The sequence below is a fragment of the Aotus nancymaae genome, unplaced genomic scaffold (assembly GCF_030222135.1).
Source record: "Aotus nancymaae isolate 86718 unplaced genomic scaffold, 86718_ANA_hifiasm-v0.15.2.pri h1tg000122l, whole genome shotgun sequence".
In the NCBI taxonomy this organism is placed as follows: domain Eukaryota; kingdom Metazoa; phylum Chordata; class Mammalia; order Primates; family Aotidae; genus Aotus; species Aotus nancymaae.
Window position 1 is genome coordinate 1,915,427 of NW_026988537.1, and position 18,918 is coordinate 1,934,344.

The window sequence follows — 18,918 nt, forward strand, 5'->3', positions numbered from 1 at the left end:
TTTCTAGATGGAACTGAGCAAAGAAGATACTCTATCCCACTCCAGTGAAAACACCATGAGACTTGAAGCATGGAAGCTGCATCACCCCCGTGTTTCCTGCCAGGTAGAACAAAGTGCTGGGAGAATCAAACCAGCAAAGAGAAGAGGAGCAAGAGATGGAAGGTGACCCCTGGCACGTACATCCCTAAGCCCCAGCTGATTACATCAGCCAGAAAACTCTTCCTGTGACCTAGGCTAGTGTGAGTGGGATCCCCGTCACTTGTGATCAAAGCAGTCCTGATCCAGAAAGGCAGGGACTGGCTGAGGGCAGCCCAACATTGGTGGCTGAGGGTTTAGACCATCGCACTTCAGAAAGTCAGAGTCACTAAAACTCTTTGCCCAGGAAGGCCACAGGTATACAAAAAAGATACTTTTAGAGAGATCAATCTGGCTGCAGTGAGAGCAATGGGCTGGAGGGGACCAGGGCTGGAGGCACAGGTCAGAGTCTTTTGAAATGTGCTGACAATGACCAGATCTCCATCTCCAGCCCTTAGGGTCGGTGCCTGGTAGGGATATTTACTGGAATCCGTGTTAGAGCTCAGATGTCAATATGGATAAACTGAACTCATCCCCTTTGCAAAGCCTGATCTCACCCTTCTCCCCAGTCACTGGCATCTCTTCTGTCCTCATTATTACCCGAACTAGAACCCTCAGGATCAGCTTCCATTGGTTAAGAAATTCCTGATTCTGGCTGGGCGCGGTGGCTCACGCCTGTAATCCCAGCACTTTGGGAGGCCGAGGCGGGCGGAGTGTGGGGGGAGGGCGGCGGATCACGAGGTCAGGAGTTCAAGACCAGACTGGCCAACATGGTGAAACCCTGTCTATACTAACAAAATACAAAAATTAGCTGGGCATGGTGGCTCATGCCTGTAATCTCAACTACTTGGGAGGCTGAGGTAGGAGAGTTGCTTGAACCGGGACCCGGGAGGCAGAGATTGCAGTGAGCCGAGATCAGACCATTGCACTCCAGCCTGGGCTACAGAGCGAAACTCCATCCCCCCACCCCAAAAAAAAGAAAGAAAAGAAATTCCTGATTCTTTTATCTATCCCCATTTGAATCCCCACTGTTTAGAGGATGGTTCTGTTCTCCTAGAACTTCTCCAATAGCCTCCTAACGGTTTCCCTACCTCCCATCTCTAGTCCCACAACCTGCCACCTACATGCCACCAGCCTTGTTCTACTGCCCCTAGGTTTGGAGGTCTTAGCCCAGGAGTGCTCCAGCTAAGGCCGACATGACAGCCACAGTCTCTTTCAACTCCCCTCACACACCACACACACACACGCAATCAATGAGCTTCTAATATTTGGTTTTCATTCATGCGGGGGCTCAGGCCTGGTCCTTGGGGGCACAGACTCCTATCATGCCCTGTTCCTCCAGAATCCTGAGCTTTCAATACATTCCCTGTAGCCCCAGGGAGCAGAGCCACAGCCCCTGCCATATACTGAACCTGCAGACACACTAGGATTCAGCTCTGAATTTGCCAGGAGCCCAGCTCATGAGAAGGCTGTGGATGCAAACAGGAAGTATCCTTGGGGGCCCCCAGAAATAACTGTCAGAGGCATGACTGGCAGGGGAGATGGGCAAGGGTCCTGCCATTACGAAGTGGGTTCCATGAGAGAGTTGAGGGATTCAAGTTTTCAGGACATTATTTGGGTCTGTCGGCTGCCAAGGTCTGGGGAAATACTGGTTATGCTCCCAAGGGCTCACAGTAATCTCCAGATAAAGCCCAAAGCCTCCCTCATAAGGTAGATAATGCCCTTTTCCACCTGGCCACAAGCTAACTTGCTAACTGTTTTGACGTAGGGCCCCAATTGCAGGGACTTCACAGCTCTCTGAACATAACATTCCTCATGTCCCGCCTCCATGTCTCTGTCTTGTGGGCCAGCACACAGTGACACAGCTGTAGAGGTGCTGACTGCACAGCCTGGCTGGAGTCCAGGATGGGGACTGGGGAGCAGCCAGGGGAAAGTCAGGCAAGGCAGGCGGGGACTTTGAAGGCCAAGCAGAAGCCATGCCTTATTTGCCTTTGGCTCCCAGAGCCTGGCCCAGTGCCTGCACACAGCAAGTGCCCAGTAGGCACTGACTGGCTGGAACCATGCTCACCTGCTTGCCCTCTGTCTAGCAGACTCCTTGTCACGGTGGGTGTGGAGAAGAGGAGAGAGCTTGGAGGCTAGTCAAGAACAAGTGACCTTGGGCACATTTCTATACTTCTGAGCTTGCTTCTGTACACACAAGGAGTGAGGTAACAATTCCCAGCTCACAGGACTACGGGACCTAATACAAGTAAGGCATCTGTCACTATACCTGGCACATGGATGTTTGTTTGACACAACGTGGAATTTGAACCCTCTTTCAAAGACGGCTTTTAGCAACAAAGTGGAACTACTTCATTAAAGAAATAAAAAAAAATTAAAAAATCCATCAGAAGTTTTAGAGCTATCTGGCCCTTGAGAATTTAGTTCTAAGGGAATATAAAAGCTAGAAGTTGGAAAACTAATCTCTACTTAGGCACAGGTTTGTTTATTTCATTAATTTCAGTTCAAAGTCAATAGTTCTTAGGGTTTGGGGTAGCACTCAGTGGCTCTATAGATGCAGCGTGAGTAAGCAGCATACTGTGACTTGGTGGCAAGCACTTTGTATGCATATCTCAATAGTAACAACTGTATGTATTAGCTCCAGGTGGCTCACAAGTCCACAAGTCCACAGGTGACACAGCCCTGCATAAGAGTGCAAGACAGTTCTGTGTTTGCACAAGGCTAAGAGGTCCTTGCATGTAAATTCTGTCTTCTTGGACACTTAGCTGTTGATAAATTTTTTGTTGATTTTTAAAAATTGAGATAACTTTCTGGTCATTCATTTATTCTATAATCAAGGCTGGCAATTAACTTGGTTGAATGAAAAAAAAAGAAGGGAATGTGTGCATAAAAAGAGGAGGTGGGGAGGAGAAAGGAGCTAGCAGGTTGCTGGGCCATTTTATCCTAGCTGGGAGCGACGGCTCCAACACCCGGAATGCTATCAGCGTTCTCAAACAAAAGCCTCTTTTCTTCAGCTTTGGAACAGTTTATTCGCTTGAGGGAGAAGTCCACAACAGTCCAGGCCTCCTATCAAATTGAACAAAACAACTCCACAGGTTGGGATTTTCTAGAAATCCTATCCAGAAATTTTGATAACAAACAAAATAAGTCTGACTGGAGTTCTGGATCTTCAGTATTAACATTGGTCTAATTTCTTTTTCATTTTTTTAGGACAGGGTCTTGCTCTGTCTTTCAGGCTGCAGTGCAGTGGCGTGATCATAGCTCACTGCAGCCTCGACCTCCTGGGGTCAGGTGATCTTCCTGCCTCAGCCTCCTGGGTAGCCAGGACTACAGGCCTGCATTACCACGCCTAGCCATTGGTCTAATTTCTAAGCAAAGCCTAAGAAGGTGTCTTTCAATGAGGTCGGGGTGGGAAACCCCACGGGTTGGGCTGTGAACTGCACCAGGTGGCCCAAGCAAGGGTCCAAAAAGACAGATCCACATCTCAAATCCACTGAACTCTGGGAATCGCTGTGATGACCTGAGGCCTGCATCATCACTGTCCCCAGTAATGCTGTAAACATATAAAGAAAATGAATCCCCAAAAAGCACACTTTCATAAACCACTACACAAAACAGTCTGAAGCCTCGTTCTGAAGAAGGCTGCTACATCTGGCACCGTCTTGCAAGTAAATCCACCCCAAAATGAAGTTCTTTGGAGAATTCAGAAACAGCCCTTTTGAATCCCTGCCTTGTGGTGCATTTCAGGCCAAGTTTACAACCAAATTCCTAAGTATATAAAGGATTTTTAAAGAACCAATTGGCATTTTTACAATTGAAAACCTGCATAAATTGATCATGAACCCAAAGAATGATAAACCCCAATCACTTTCACCATTCTCAACCCTGCCTGAAGCTGAAAAATAAAAATCCAATTCTCTACAAGTTTGAAGACCAGTTACTTCTAGTACAAGGCCCTGGGTGTTTTCATCTGAAGTAGAACAGGAAGAACAGGGTTGACACTTGAGGTAACCCTAAAGCCTTGTAATGAAATCATTAGTAGACTGGGTCTGCTTCACCTTTTATTGACACTTGCTGGTTTTGTGGCTTACCTAAAAATATTTTATTATAATCCAAAGATAAATGAAGAAAGGTCTGAATTCACCAATCCTACTTTTCCCATTGGGATGCTAGGCTAGAAAAACAGTTTCTTATGCTAATAACTGTGATTAAAGCCAAAGCCTTTACTTAAATAATTAACTTTATAAATAAAAAGTTCAAAGAGAAAAAAATTCAAATTTTATATCCCCTATTTGGTAAACAAAACCAAATGTGAAACATGGGCAACTGGGCATCTTTGCCTGGCCCAGCGGGCACATGGTGGCCAGAACCATGGCTAAGGAGCTGCCACTCATACACAGCTGTGGTGAATCTGTATATCGATTACAACAGCTGCCAAGCAGATGGCAATAAAGTGTGTTGAGGAAAGGGTGTCTTACTCTAATTCACCCAAAGGCGCCCTATGGGCCAGCAGGGAGGGGACCTGAGTGTGTCCCTGTGACTTCTCTGCCTTGTAGGTGTTGGGCTCTTGGTAGCTGAGGACCTCTGGCCTCCCTGGGCCCCTTGCCTATGAGCCAGCTCCTTCACACTGTCTCATGAAAGCTCAGTGAAGCAGCCGTTGCAGAGAGCTTCCTAATCCATGCGTACTTCTCCCTGTTGGCTAAAGTTCTGCAGAAACAGTCAGGGGGTCAATTTTCAATCAAGAGCTCGATAGTCACTGGAACACTGTGCCTTAGATGAAACCCAAGGACTTACTGCGTGCCCGCGGTGCTACTCGGCCTCCCTGGTTAGATCTGAGGCAGCCACAGCTGTGATGGAAGAGGACTCCAGGCCCTGACAGCAGTCACAGCCTCTTTGAGGAGACAAAGCATTTGAAGAGAATGCGCAGCAGTAAACATCTATCTTATCTGGGGTCAGTAAGGGTTTCTGGCCTCTTCTGACAAAGAAAGCAGAGATTCCATAAAAAATTCAGTAAGTTTTAGCATTCTGGAACACTTCAATTAATCTGATGTTAATGTTCAAGCACCTTGATGAAATACATTTATCTCTTCCAAATCCTAGAAAGAATCTCCGTTTCAGCAAAGATTCTGCAGATGGGTTTTGATGCCGTTTTACCATTTTATAGTTAGATCTCTATAATTTATCATACTGTAGACCAAATTCTCACCTCAGTGCTATTAAAACTGATTTGCAATTTGCTGTTAAATTAAGATGCTTCATTTTCTTACTGTATATGATTTTCCCTTTCACAGATGAGTGAGGATACAAGGGCAATCAGACCCTAATGCATATAAGAAAATACCATCAAAACCCCTAGAGATCCCAAATCTAAGAGATTTCCTTTCATTCATTATCAAACCTACTCGATCTCCTATCAAAAGAGGCTCAGAAACCATGAGTAGTAAATATGAAGAGGATATCTGTAGAAAGCCTTGCTTATCAAAGTTCTGAGAAATTCCCATTAAATTTGTTATCCATGTGTGCAAACTAAAAAGACTAATTTAATTTAAATTTGTGAAGATTGAAGTCTTAGAGCAGAGCACTCTGCAAGCAGCCAGCAGTAACTTAATCCTACATGCCAAACTAATTATATTAGAATCATTGTGATAGGTGCCCACAGCTCCTTTGATGCTAAACCCCTGTTACCTTTGATCCCCAGTCATTCTCTGGGCAAGGTCTCTTGCACACATTCCCATCCTGCCAAATCATGAAGCTGTTGTTTTTGAAGGTCAGTTTTAGTTTGATAGGACACCAAAGAGACTGAAAATTATTTCTCACTGATATTGGCCTGAAAACTTCAGGTGGAATTCTAAGCGTGACAGAATGTAGCAATCACAACGCCAACAAACATGGCTTCTTTTCTTCACTGAGATCACCCGCACACTGGTGAAACTGCTCCATGTACTCACTGCACTGTAACATCCCCCTCCACCCCTTCTTGACTCCAGTGAGTTTGCCCATCATGTTTCTTACCCCCTTGATGAGCATCATTTACCTACACCCTCACTCAAAGCTCAGCTCCAAGGAGGGGGCGGGTCTCATCTTTCCCTGTTACTAGATGAACCGAAACACGATGAGATTTCCAATAAGCTGTTTGTTAACATCTTGTCCTGCTGAAAGCCCTGGTGGGTACCTTCCGTCTAGATCAAATTTAGATAACTTCCTGGAGCAGCCCACAGAGAAGCAGAGATCCAAATCATCCCCACGAGGCAGTCCTGCATTCTCATTCCTCCCAGCAAGAAATCGGGTATGCCACGCTTAAGAGGAAGGCCGAAGGTCACCGGGTGCACTTAATTATTATTGGACCAGAGAAATGAAATGCTTTGATAAAAGCTAAACACCAGTTCAACCTATGAAAACTCCTTCTAAACCACTTTGCTCCCTTTAACCATGTCCTCGAGTGACTTCAAATAATGCTTCTCTTGCTTTCACAGGATTGGCACTGGGGTGAAATGTAACAATGCAAGTGAAATATTAATCGCCAAGTTCAGCAGCAAGATTACACTTAGTAATAGTAGTGCTTTGTTAACATCTACAAAGAATGAAAAGAACAGAGACTGCCCTGGCTAAGGCAGACCCTAATAAAAGAGTGAAAACCAGCTGATCAGAGTTCAAAATGCTAGAGGATCCAAGCCAGAAATCTTGACCACTGGTAATTCAATCTTGTTAATTCAACATCTTAATGCAAATTATGAATGATCTGGAACACAGCTGTTCATCAAACCAGATATCCCCTTTGCTATTCAGTAAGAATGTCAGCAAATCAAAATCAACTTAATTCAAATACTCCCCTTTTCATAATTCACCTTGAATGTGTGAGATAAATTAAGAAAAGGAGAGTACTGAATCAAAAATATGCATTGTAGTTGAAAGACACCCAAAGATGTAATTGGAAGGAAAAACAAGATATGCCAAACACACGAAAGAAAAGCCAAAGATTCAGACAGCCTTCCAGCGTGGGGTGTGGAACAAATGACTTTCAAATTCTCTCTCTCTCCAAAATAGTACCATGACTAGCGACCGTCTCGGAACTCTGCTCTGGGACAAAGCGCATCATATGTCAGTGCTAAGTATGTAGTAGGCTTGCAGTAAAACAAAATGATTCATCACAAGATGGGTTTTGGCCAGATATCAACTGTGCCACTTTTAATACACAACTCACAGGTCATTTTAAAGGTATATTCCTTGTAGAGGAGCTCAAAGGACTTGATACCCACATATCTCATTTAACAAGCATTTAAAAAAATGCAAGCAGCATCCTAGATGTCATGCAAAGAAACAGAGAACCAGGAACTGGACTTAAAGGGATAAGACACTCAACCCAATACAACTCAGATCTCATGAATCCATACAGCATTCCTGTAAGCTAAACAGTGAGCAAGAATGTTTATATCCTACAAGAGAATAGGGTGGTGGTAGGGACAGAAAAAAAGAGGCAGATAAGAGTGACATTTAGAAGGCAGTATCGTGAAGACTCACTAATTAATTACATGTGGAAAATGAATAGGAGGAAGGGGCATGGGCATTACAGAAAGATGACTGAGCCACCAACACCTAATAAAAAAGCACGAGGGCATAGCGGGTTTGTGGAGTATGTAGGACTGGGGTCTGCTGGGTCATCTGGATGGAGTCACTTACCAGGCCACGGGATCCAGGTGCTGTGGGCATGGGTTGACTGGTGAGCCTGTCTGGAGAACTAAGGCTTGGGAGTCCTCAGTATAGAGGGGTATTCTATCCCAGCTTTCACCAGAGAGATGGGATGCAGCATGAGAAGAGGGCTGGGGGAGGCTGTTCAGAGGCAGACTAGAAAGAGAAACCCAAGAACACAGTAGGACTGGCCAGGAAGGACCCAGGAGAACAAATAGTATGCAGTGTCCTGGAGGCTGAGAGAGCAGATTTCAGGAAGAAATGATCAACATTGTCAAGTGCTACAGAGAGTTCCAATCATATCAGAATTGGACAGCATCTCCTGCACTTGGCAATGTGCGGGTCACTGGTGGCATAAGGGGGGCTGAGTGGCTGATGGAAAGGGAGGGAGTAAAGACTGTTAACTTGTAAGTGGGAGTTTATGCATACATGACATACAGAGGGACATAATAGACACTGGGGACTCCACAAGATGGGGGAGGGTTGGGTTGCGTGGGGTGACAAGCCACCCATTGGTACAACGTTCAGTATTTGGGTGATGGGTTCACTGGAAGCTCACATCCCACCACTATGTGATATACCCATGCACAAACCTGCACGTGCACCCCCGGATCAATATTTTAAAAAAGACTGTGTTAACCAGCGTTGGGATGGGGGAAGATGGGGACCAGGAAGACAGCATGGAAATGAGGATGGTTTTTAACATGGGAAAGACCACAGCATGCTTCTAAGCTAAGAGGAAACACGATCTCATTGTGGGTGTTAGAAGGAAAGTTAGGGTGTGCTGAGCGAGGACAAGCAGGACAGATGGGAGGCTTCAGGGGCCCAGGGAGGACAGGCATGAGTTAGGCAGATGCTGCTGATGCTCCTCAGACTCATCCCACACATAGAGCCCAGACCTCAAGCTCTCACTCACTTCCCATCCAAGCCACTTGCTGGGTGCCCACTGCCCTTAAAATAATGTCCTATTTCTTCCCCCATCACAGGCCCAGCATGCTCTATTCCCCAACCACCTCTATCCCCAACCACCTCATCTCCTTCCACTCCTCAGCTTCAGCCTTATGCTTCCATATAGGAAGCTTTTTTCCTCTCCTATGCCTTTTCTACCTACGGCTCCTACGGCGTTATCTCTTCCAGGAAGTCCTCTGATCCAGGGTTGGGTTAAAGACCTCTCCCTAGATCTCACAATAGGCTGTGCATCCTTCCTGCCTTTGCACCCCTCACATAGCACAGCTTAAGCTGCTTGTATCTCCATCTGCCTATCAGACACAACTGAGCTCCTTCAGGCGGGAACATTCACCTCTGTCTTCCACCTCCAGTAGGTCCTCAGTGCACATGCTAGGGGTAGGGTGGGGAAGGGTGATGAATCAATGGCTTCTGAGTGTGAGGCTGGATGGACAGTTCCTCAAATCCCATCTTACTGAGAATCCAGATTCTACTAGTCAGTCCTTTGTACACAACTATTTTTATAAAAGCACACACAGATCTAGAGTAGACAATGGGGAGAGTTCTTCTCCACAAGAACTAAAAGACATGAAACAGCACTTTGATGAGCTACAAAGAAAAATAAGCCATAACATTCTCATGGCTAGAGCCAGATTCCAACAGTAGCTCCTGGCACTGTGGACACACATTGGAAATCCAGCTGAGGCCAGAAATGGTGTCCAACCTCCTGAGGTTCCAACCTTCCAACCTTCTTCCTTTCTTTCCAACCAGGACAGGCTGAGTGTCCTTTGCTATTCCTGGGGATACCCAAGATATCCATCAGCTAAAAGGCCCCCAAGCTATCACTGACAACATCTTTAAACCCGGCAACAGGCCTGGGTCGCCCATGCACTGCTGACCTTTCACTCTGGCTGTGCAGGGAGACCTTTGCGGCTGGAGCACACTAAGCCTCCAGCGTCCTCCCCCATTTAGACTGGCCCATCCCTCTGCAGTCCTGGAGATGCTGAGCCCACAAACAGAATTTTCCCAAGATCCCAGTCCCATTTCTGCTTCCCACTTTGGTCTCTCCAACAAAAACAAGTTCTTGGCCACGATCCCAGCTCCAGGGTCTGCTAGGGAAGGGGGTGCTGGGACACAGCCTCTGTCAAGCATGTCTTTCCCCTGATATTGAAACCAGATCCCACAGCTCCCAGATGCCAATGGAATGCATTTAAGCCTCTTTCAAAAAGCTACGCTGTCCTTTCTTTTTGGAGGGCTGGAGAGATAAGTGAGCAACTAGCAGCAGTCACAAGGAGAGGCCAGGTCATCTGAAAAGACATTTCCCGCAAGGCTTCTTCCACCTTCCTTGTACAGCTCGTGCTGATGGTGCACCTGCCCCACTGACAAAGGCAACTCAGGCCATCGTCAATTCTGGGATGTGTCACCAGTCCCCAAGCTGTCACAGTAACAGACAGACCAAAGGACCAGCCACAGGGAAGATGAGCAGGGCCTCTGCTCTACCACACCACCCCCCCCGCCACCACAGAAAGACAGTTTCACATAAAACCAAGTTCCAGTGGCCCAGCACCCTAGGATGGCAGATGTGACTCCTCAGGCTATAATATGGATTACAGGAGGCTCCAGATATTTTTTTAGGGCAGGGGAAAGGACTTTAAAGCAAAATAAAACAGGAACAATACTACATAGAACTTCCTGGCTGCAAAGGCAGTCAAATCTAAGTCTAGGAAAGTACACGCCTAACCTCCCCTGCCTCTAACCGTGGCTGCTCGTTGACAAGACCACCGCCACTGGACCGAAGGCCTGGTTAGCTGAGACTTGCTGATTCATTTACCCACAGGCGCCACACCCCCACCTCTCCATCTGCGCTCTTTCAGAAGGCGGCTTTTCTGCTCTCGCAAGGTCTTTCCCATGTCTTAGGTTCCTCTAACACACACAGCCGCCCCGACCTTCCTCAGGCACAGACATTGTTAAAGTGACAAGTTTTAGCTCCTCTGTCCTCCGCCCACAAAAATACTTAAATAAATAAGTTACAAACAATCAGAGACACAAGGGGCCAGAAGCGACAGGGGTTTGTCCCCATGGCCAGCCCCATAAATGTGACCCAGGGTGCTTTTCACCAAGTTCCTTCTCCAGCTCACCAGGGACCTGGAGGTGGGCCTGCCAGCGGCCGCTCCCTGCTCTCCCCTTCCGGGCTGGTACCTCCCGCCACCCACACCTGGGTACTCCACATCTCTATACTTTTGTGCGTGTTCCTCTCTCTACCGAGAAGGCCAATTCTCCTTCTTCTCTGGATAATTTCTACGAATTCACCAGACTCGGCAGAGGCCTTCCCTCCCTGCAGGAGGCCATCCCTGACCCTCCCCACTCCAGCCCCATCTATGCCAGGCCCTTTCCTCCGGGGAGCCACGGCACCCTCTAAAGAGGGCACCACCACATCATTGATAACCGATCATTTCCGTCGGCCAGAGATAAATGTCTGCAGAACGCCCGTCAGGCACGGTATTACCACAGAGCTTCTTCCCACAGCACCAACAACTCCCACTGGGTCCCCAGCACCCAGAAAAGAAAGACACATCCAAGGTACCACAGCTAGCAACTGCTGAGCTGAACTGGGGACGCAATCGGATAAAAGCCAGCGGGGAAACGTGCCTCACATACTTATTAACCCCTAGTACTAGAGGCCTGGCTGCTGGGATTATTCCTAGATCCTCCGTGACTTCTCTGACCATGTCGCCCACTAACCTTCCCAGTGGACCTTCTGCTCTGAGCAGGCCTGGCCTTCTGCACTCTTCCAAATGCCAGTGACTTTTCTTTGAGCTACTGGGTCTGTGGCTTCCCCAGGCTGAAATGCCATCCCTATACCATTCTTTCCTTTGTCCATCCAAATCCCCAGTTATTAAAAAAAAGGAGAAAAATTTAAAAGGGGTTAAATATTCTTAAAAAAAAAAAAAAAAGAGTCCCACATCCTCCCTGAAGCTCTTCTAAAAAATAGGCTCACACTGTTCTGTCCCAACTGAACTGCAAAATAAAATTATTAACATATACAATATCATGTTTTAGGCATCACTTGTCTTAATATAGTACAGTAGAAAGAGCACTAGGCAGCCGGGCACGGTGGCCCACACCTGTAATCCCAGCACTTCAGGAGGCCGAGGCAGACGGATAACATGAGGTCAAGAGTTTAAGACCAGACTGGCCAACGTGGTGAAAACTCATCTCTACTAAAAATACAAAAATTAGCCAGGCGTGGCGGCGGGCACCTGTAATCCCAGCTACTTGGGAGGCTGAGGCAGGGGAACTGCTTGAACCCAGGAGGTGGAGGTTGCAGCCATTGCACTCCAGCCTGGGCAACAAGAGTGAAACTCTATTTCTAAATAAATAAATAATAAATAGCAAGCACTAGGCTTCAGCCTAGAAGATGTGATTTCTATTCCTGGTTCCCCATGAAATGATTCTGGGCAGGCTGTCTCTCTGAGCCTTGGTGTCTCCTCTGTGGAAAGGGTAAATTAATGTCCTGCTTACCTCACAGAGCTTATTTTCAGACTCCAATGAGGCAAAGTTGTTAAAGTCTTCACAGCACACAGAGCTTGTTTTGAGACCCCAATGGAACAAGATGTGAAAGAACTCACATTTGAAAGTCTTTTGCAAATGTAACGAAATGCTATTATGACCTAATAGTATTCTTGTGGTAAGCCATTTGAAGGCAGGACCCATGCCTTGCTTCTCATTGACTGCTCCACCCCTCCCCACATAACCGAGTGCTTTTGCATGGAAGGGGCGACATTCAACACCCATGGACTCTAGAACTTGAATGTCTATTAATGTTATGATCTGGAATATCTCCATTACAAGCTCCTTTCCACTGGGCTTAAACAAAATACACTTTCCTCTTTTTTTCCCCAGAAAAAAAGGTGCAGTAGTCTTTTATGAAATGGCTGTCTACGGTGAACCCCTTTGGGATACAGTCACGACCCTCAACATGGCTGGAACACCCAGTATTTGGCTCCAACTCTATGAGGGCCAGCACATCCCTGATCCTGCTCTCCATTTTGGCCTCCCACTTAATTCCCTTCCAAGGTCTTTATACACAAATCCATATGAGGCCTCTGAATACATCCTAAATTCTGTAAGCCCTAAGCAAATAAGATCTTACACTCTGAAAACATCAGTATAATTGTTCTCCTATGTAAGGAAGGGGCCTCTATATTTTTAGTTTTCTTCCCATACAACAAACACTATTAATACCATCATACTTTCTCTAGAGATGATATGGATTAGACCAAACGGAAAGTTACCATGGCTACCACAGTGTTATTTTTGGTATGAGAAATTCATGCCAAGGGAAGCAGTATACATGGTCAAGAATTGGAGCTTTATTTCCTCTTTGCTATCAGGCAATCAATCACAATTTAATTTTGAAACTCTAATTGCAAAGGAAACTAATTATGAGCAGCAAGATCTGAAACCCCTAATTAAAGTGCGAATCAATAAAGCGATTCGGCATTATCAACTGGGGCGCCATTGGCAGGATGGGGGATTAGGTACAAGCAGATTTCTTTCCCAAGTAACTAGCTAAGCCAAATAAAACAGGGAGACTCATTTTGAGGGTGCAGTTGGGGAACTCTACGTTGGGACTGAGGGCTACAGTTTCCAGCGAGTGAGCAGATCAGGCCTTCTCTCTGTGCTATGAAGACTTCGACAAACTGGGAATGGAGCAGGAAGCCCGGCTGGAAAGAGGAGTGTTTCTACCAATAGTCAACGGCTGAGAGTGGCCACAGTGGAGCGGGAGAGAGCGGACAAGCTGAAGGACAGCAGCTTCCGACTAAGCCCATACATTAAACGGCCTTTTCTACACATTATGCAGCCTTGGGGCTGTAACTGCAGACAAACAGGGGTGCCCAAACAGAATCTCATCTGTCAGACCCAGATATTTCTAGGCCGACTCCCTCATATACCCAATGCTGAGTTGCACTTTTCTGAATTAGCAGAAGTTGGCTTGTGGAAGGACTTCTGTTAGAGTGAAACCTACTGCCAGTCCCCGAAGTGCACCATACCCTTTGGGACCTCCCAGTCTATCTTGGAAGCTTTAAAATACGTTAATGGCATGACTTCATCTGCCCCACACTAGAACAATCCATATTTAGGCCAGAAACCACATGGGCCTTGCATCACTCCACTGGGCTCCAGGACAGAAAGGGGCTCGAGTCAGAACGCTTCTAACCGATAATTAATTACTCATCCTCCATCAAATTTCTTGACAAAGGGACAAAAATGAACACTCCTACCAGAGAGCAAAATCAGCGGAGGCTCATCCTTTCCCCACTATGTATATTTTTATGCAGAAAGGATTTCTCCCACTAACAGGTAGTTTTTCTGATTTTTTTACAAAAGCATATTGAGAAGAAGGAAGCATCATAACCCTGTTGCAGCCTTTTCAAAGGTAATGCATAAGCCAGTCCCACAGGAAAGGGAGCTCTGCTTCGCGGAGGGAAGGATTCCTTCAGAACTTTCAGAGTCCAGTTTCCCAGGAATAAATGAGGTCCGCAGGCTTTTTCCAAGGCAGGCAAACCCCAAGATCAACGAAAGCCTATATTAATCTTAATTCCTAGTGCGTCGCAGGCAGGCAACATAGAACACAGGCCTCATCTTGAATTAGCCAACGGAGGTTCTCTGAATATTTTCATCAAAATAGTGTACTGATATACAAAGCTCTTGGCACTGGTGTCTTATGACAAATGTTAAAATGTGAGCAGTCAAGACAACAGTTCTGAACTCTGAGATGTTTTGAAACCTGGCTGCCATTTGAAAGAAAATATCTTGTGGCTTCTGTACATTATATACATTATTGATATCTAATGGACCAGCAGGATAAACAGAGAAAAGGGCTCAGCCACCTTGCATTCATTAGAAATGAAGGAAGAGAGAGAGAGACAAAAACGAGGAAGAAAAATAGCTCTGTCTTATTGAGCTACTTTAGCATAAAATTTCAGCCTAAGGAAAACTCAGGCTGAAAAACAGCTTCAGCCCCAAACAGACAAGGAGCCCGCCCCATTCTGTGCCACTGGCTCTGCTTCCAGGGAAGGTATACCACTAGGGGCTTTTGAAGACCCGTCAGTCAAGGAAAGCACCTCTGTTTTTACCACCAGCAAGCTGCAAACTTTTTCTCTTGCCCTTTAGGAAACTAGTGCTTTCAGGGCCCCCCGAAAGAGTTATACATGTGCTTTATTTCCAAAGCAAACCTACCTTGACTCCAATGAAAGACTTGCGGTGATAGAAGCAGCACAGAGCTGCCGAGAGGGCGTGGAGAGCATTGCATTCCTTAGGCATCTTTCAGTCTTCAGTCCCGGGGACCACACGCCTTCTTTAGGGTTAAAATAAAGGGGGCTTCAGATGTAAAAGCCCTAGCCCACCACAGCAGCTGTGCTGCTTCTGCCCAGAAGTCAGGGGAGTCGGCAGGCAGGGGAGTGAGTCGGCTCCTTCTCCAGGGCTAGTCTGGGACTTTTCCCCTCTGCTGAAGCCAATACGATCCACTCGCTCAATTCTCGCAGGCTGGTGTCCAGCCTGCCATGCACACAGTGCCAGAAATTCTCATGTGACCAGACTTGCTTTCTGATGAAATTCTAACCCCTCTTAGAGGAGGCCTTAGGCTTTAGCTGTCCCCTCAATTTAGAGACCAGGCAGAAATCATTAGCATCCGCCTTCCTGCCCCCCAGTATTTTCTTCTGAGGCTGAACTGTACCATGCAACCTGCTCCTAGTGCTTCTGTTTGCTTGTTACTTCAGCACCCAGGGATTTAAGGAAGCAGGGCAAGTTGTACATATCACACCACCTTGCTATGAACAGAGGCTCCTTTGAGAAAAGGAGGTGGCCTCAACGTGACTTTCCCTAGGAGCAATCCTAGATGTCCTAAGTAACCCAGGCAGGATCCCTGTCCTCACTCTCCCTAGCCCACCTCCAGAGCTGTTTATTTTTAATTAAGATGCTCCTGGCAGCCAGTTTAGCAGCTGATAACGTTGGCACAGCCATCACTACTGGCAAAGCAATATTGCCTTTTGGGTTTAATTAGCAAGTCTGTCAGCAAACACCCAGAGTGCCTTATGCCCTCCCACCTGGCTGTGTGACCTGTTGGGAGGATGGGGACTATATGCTCCTCCTGACTGAACTGTTTGTCCTACGCCCTCCTTTAAATCCTTCACTTTCATTACTCGTCACCACTCTGATTACCCATTTTGCGTAACCTAGATCCTGCACACGAACCTCTCATCCAATGCAGCCAGGCAAGGCCCTCCTGGATTCCCTGTGATGTGAGCCCTCTACCCCTACCAAGAGCCGCATAACCTTTAGGGAAAACGAACTGCTTTTCCTCTTTCATTTTAGTTATAGCGGATGCTCCATGAATCGCTTTCGTTTTTAAAAATCAAATCCAGGTTTCTGCCTGTCGCTCTTCCTCTCCTATCCTACTGCTCCAAATACTAACTTTTTGTAGCTTCGGCCACTCAAAACCGGAATGTGTCATGAAGCTTTCTAAAACTTCACACAGGCAGAAACTTGTAATGAGGAAGAAACAAGACCTATTCAGTCCAGAAAGGAACAATACCAGATGGGGCATGAGGGAGGTATGAGAAATATCCAATGGGATTAGCGTCAAATCCTTAAGAGACCTCGGCCTTTGGACTAGGCCAAGTCTGCTTGCAAAAATAGAAACTTGTTTGTTCTGGGCCCAGTGAGCAGGTACGGAGAGCCACAGTCGCACGCCCATGCCAGGGCAAGGGCCTGGCCTGACCAATGTGTAGACACGGGGATGCAGCTGCTAAGTGAGGTTCCATCACCACAGCCCCAAGTGTGGGCGATGACGTCCTTTCTGCTCCTTTGGCTGCTTTCCTCCCTCACTCCTTCTCCTCTCTGACTCTGGAGGTCTGGTCTGCAGTCCTGAGGACTCCCAGGCCACAGAAAGTCCACCAGAAAACCTAGAAGGAAGCACCAAGGGTGGCAGAACTCAGAAGGGTTTTCTGAGCTGAAAGAGCTCTTGAAGACTGTCTGGTCAGTGGGTCCCTACCATCTTCCAAGGTTCAGCACTGCACCTGTGAGGGAGTGTTTTCTGGCTTGCCCTCATTTCTGTTAGATGGGGTTCAAAGGGTAAGTGCATATGAGCAGCCAGGCCCAAGTCCCAGCGGTTCTGTGGGCATGACTCATCAATCAGGCCTTTAGCCACCACAGAAGGGGTCATTTTTACCTGGTATTCTCCTTTGAGAGAAAATAACAATTCCTTCAAGCTAAAAACCTCCCCAAGAGGCTAGAAAGGTACCATCCCAGGCCGGGGAAAAGGGAGGGGAGCAGTGCCTGAAATCCTGCACAGAAATTCAGTGAGATTAATCGGCCAAGAGCTTTCAAAGCCCAGGCACCCTTCCCCTAGAAATCATGAATGCAATGCATTCCTGAAAGTAATATGCAAATAACTCAGACATGTAAATCACATAGAATTACAAATAAAGTGATCCAGAGCCAGGGTAAAAACAAAATCAAAGACACTTAGGCCACTGTGGAATCACAGCTCTGGTTACCTGAGGATTTCTCTGTTTATTCTAAGAAATATCTCCAAAATACCCAAAGAATTTGTTCCACCAGGATTAAATAATGGACTAATCTTATTAGGTAACTGTTTTCTAAGCACTTTCATTTTTATTCCACACCAAAAATAATTTCTGAAGCAGCACTCAAAGGTTTTAATCAATTTTTCCTGAAACGGTCAAGGAGAAGACTAAAATAACGTGTTGTTTTTGTAACTAAAGATGATAATTGCATGAATGTGTCCTTCACTGACTTGTTAAGCTTTAAAACATCACCGATTTACACTGATCAATTCCTTCCGTTCTCCCCACAATGATTATTCTAGTTACAAAGAAACAGAGGACTAGACCAGTGTGCCACTCAGCAGAGAACAAAGGTCTAGGGACTCCAACCTCAGACTGCAGAACCTGGTGTCTGATCACACAGAAGAAACACAATAGATTTTTAAATGTCTTATAATTAAACCTGTTACACAGCCCATGAAAGGGCTGTGACCTGGGGCAGTGGGCCACTTTCTGATGATCTGGTGCACGGAACTGGGGACTCATCAAATTTGGATGCAGGGTTTTCTAAACACCATGCCCCTTTGGGGACAGGGGAGGGCATTTCTAAGGAACTCCCAGGGACTGAGGAAGGGAGGGGCCCAGTCAGGCAGCTCTGAGCTCTGGAAAAGGTCCCGAAGGGTGAGCAGCACTACCCCTCTCTGGCTGCCTGGAAGGCCTGCCCCTCGACCCCGAGGAAAACAGCTGTGATTAAAGCCAGGGCTGGGAAGCCAGGTAGGTCCTTGAAGAAAACCTCCATTAGCTCAGGTCAAATGTTGCCCACCCCCTAATTCAAAAAGACAGTTAAAGCAAGCCAGAGGAAGACCCCTGCATAAGCACTGCCCTCAATGCCAGTTTTTCCTTGGACAGCCCTAATACTAACCTTCCCAGTTTAGTAACCATGGAAGCAGGAGCTGCCTGCCAGCCATATTCAGCAGACACATGCTTCCTGTTGGCAGCAGCCCCTCAGCTGAGAAGGGCCGAGAGAGTGAGTGCAGAGTCCTTTTCCCAAAGCACCACGGCTCCCGCTAGAAGGTCCGGCTCCCAGTGAGGTAGACCCTCTCTCTGACGAGGCACGGAGGGAGACGGCGGGAGAAAGACATGCCTGCCAGGTACCTGCTTTTCAGTGTTTCGGCGCATCTCGAACACAGTACTGCCCAGAGCCCCAAACCCTCCCCAAAGCCCCCCCGAATCAGGGCATCAAGGCTTATACTGAGGCACTCTTGGGCTCTGTCAAGCAGCCCCATGGACAGTGACTCTGCCCATGGCTAAGGACAGTGACTCACCCCAGGCTTCAAGGCCTGGCTCGTTCCTGCCCAAAGGGATGTCAGTCAGGGGTGAACACCACTCATCATGATCAAAACAGCTCAAAACATCTTGTGGCAACTACTAAGATCCTTGATCCTACTCCCTCTCCCCCAAAGATCAATGCTTTCTGGCTTTTTGCTTCCCCTAAACACCAGTGATCTGGCTCTCAGTGAACAAAGACAGCTTTAATGAGCTAGGGCATGAGGCTGATGGAACCAGCTCCATCTCTCCTCATGCCCTAGGAAGTAGGCAATGATTAGCCTGGACCTTGCCCGGCCTAGCACCAGCCTGGTGT

At 46.9% G+C, this 18,918-nt stretch overlaps 1 protein-coding gene across 2 annotated transcripts in view; it reads right to left on the reverse strand.

Moving 5' to 3' along the window:
* Window positions 1-18,918, reverse strand: part of BCAR3 (BCAR3 adaptor protein, NSP family member) — a 294,360-nt gene that overhangs the window by 35,655 nt on the left and 239,787 nt on the right. Inside the window, exon 1 of one of the 2 annotated variants that reach the window (XM_012439676.3) lies at window positions 14,950-15,406. The exons of the other annotated variant lie outside the window; for it this stretch is intronic. Within the exon in view, the coding sequence (XP_012295099.1) occupies window positions 14,950-15,033 (84 nt within the window). The 5' untranslated portion in view covers window positions 15,034-15,406. Of the gene's footprint in view, window positions 1-14,949; window positions 15,407-18,918 lie in introns of those variants that run through there. 2 annotated transcript variants of the gene reach the window in all.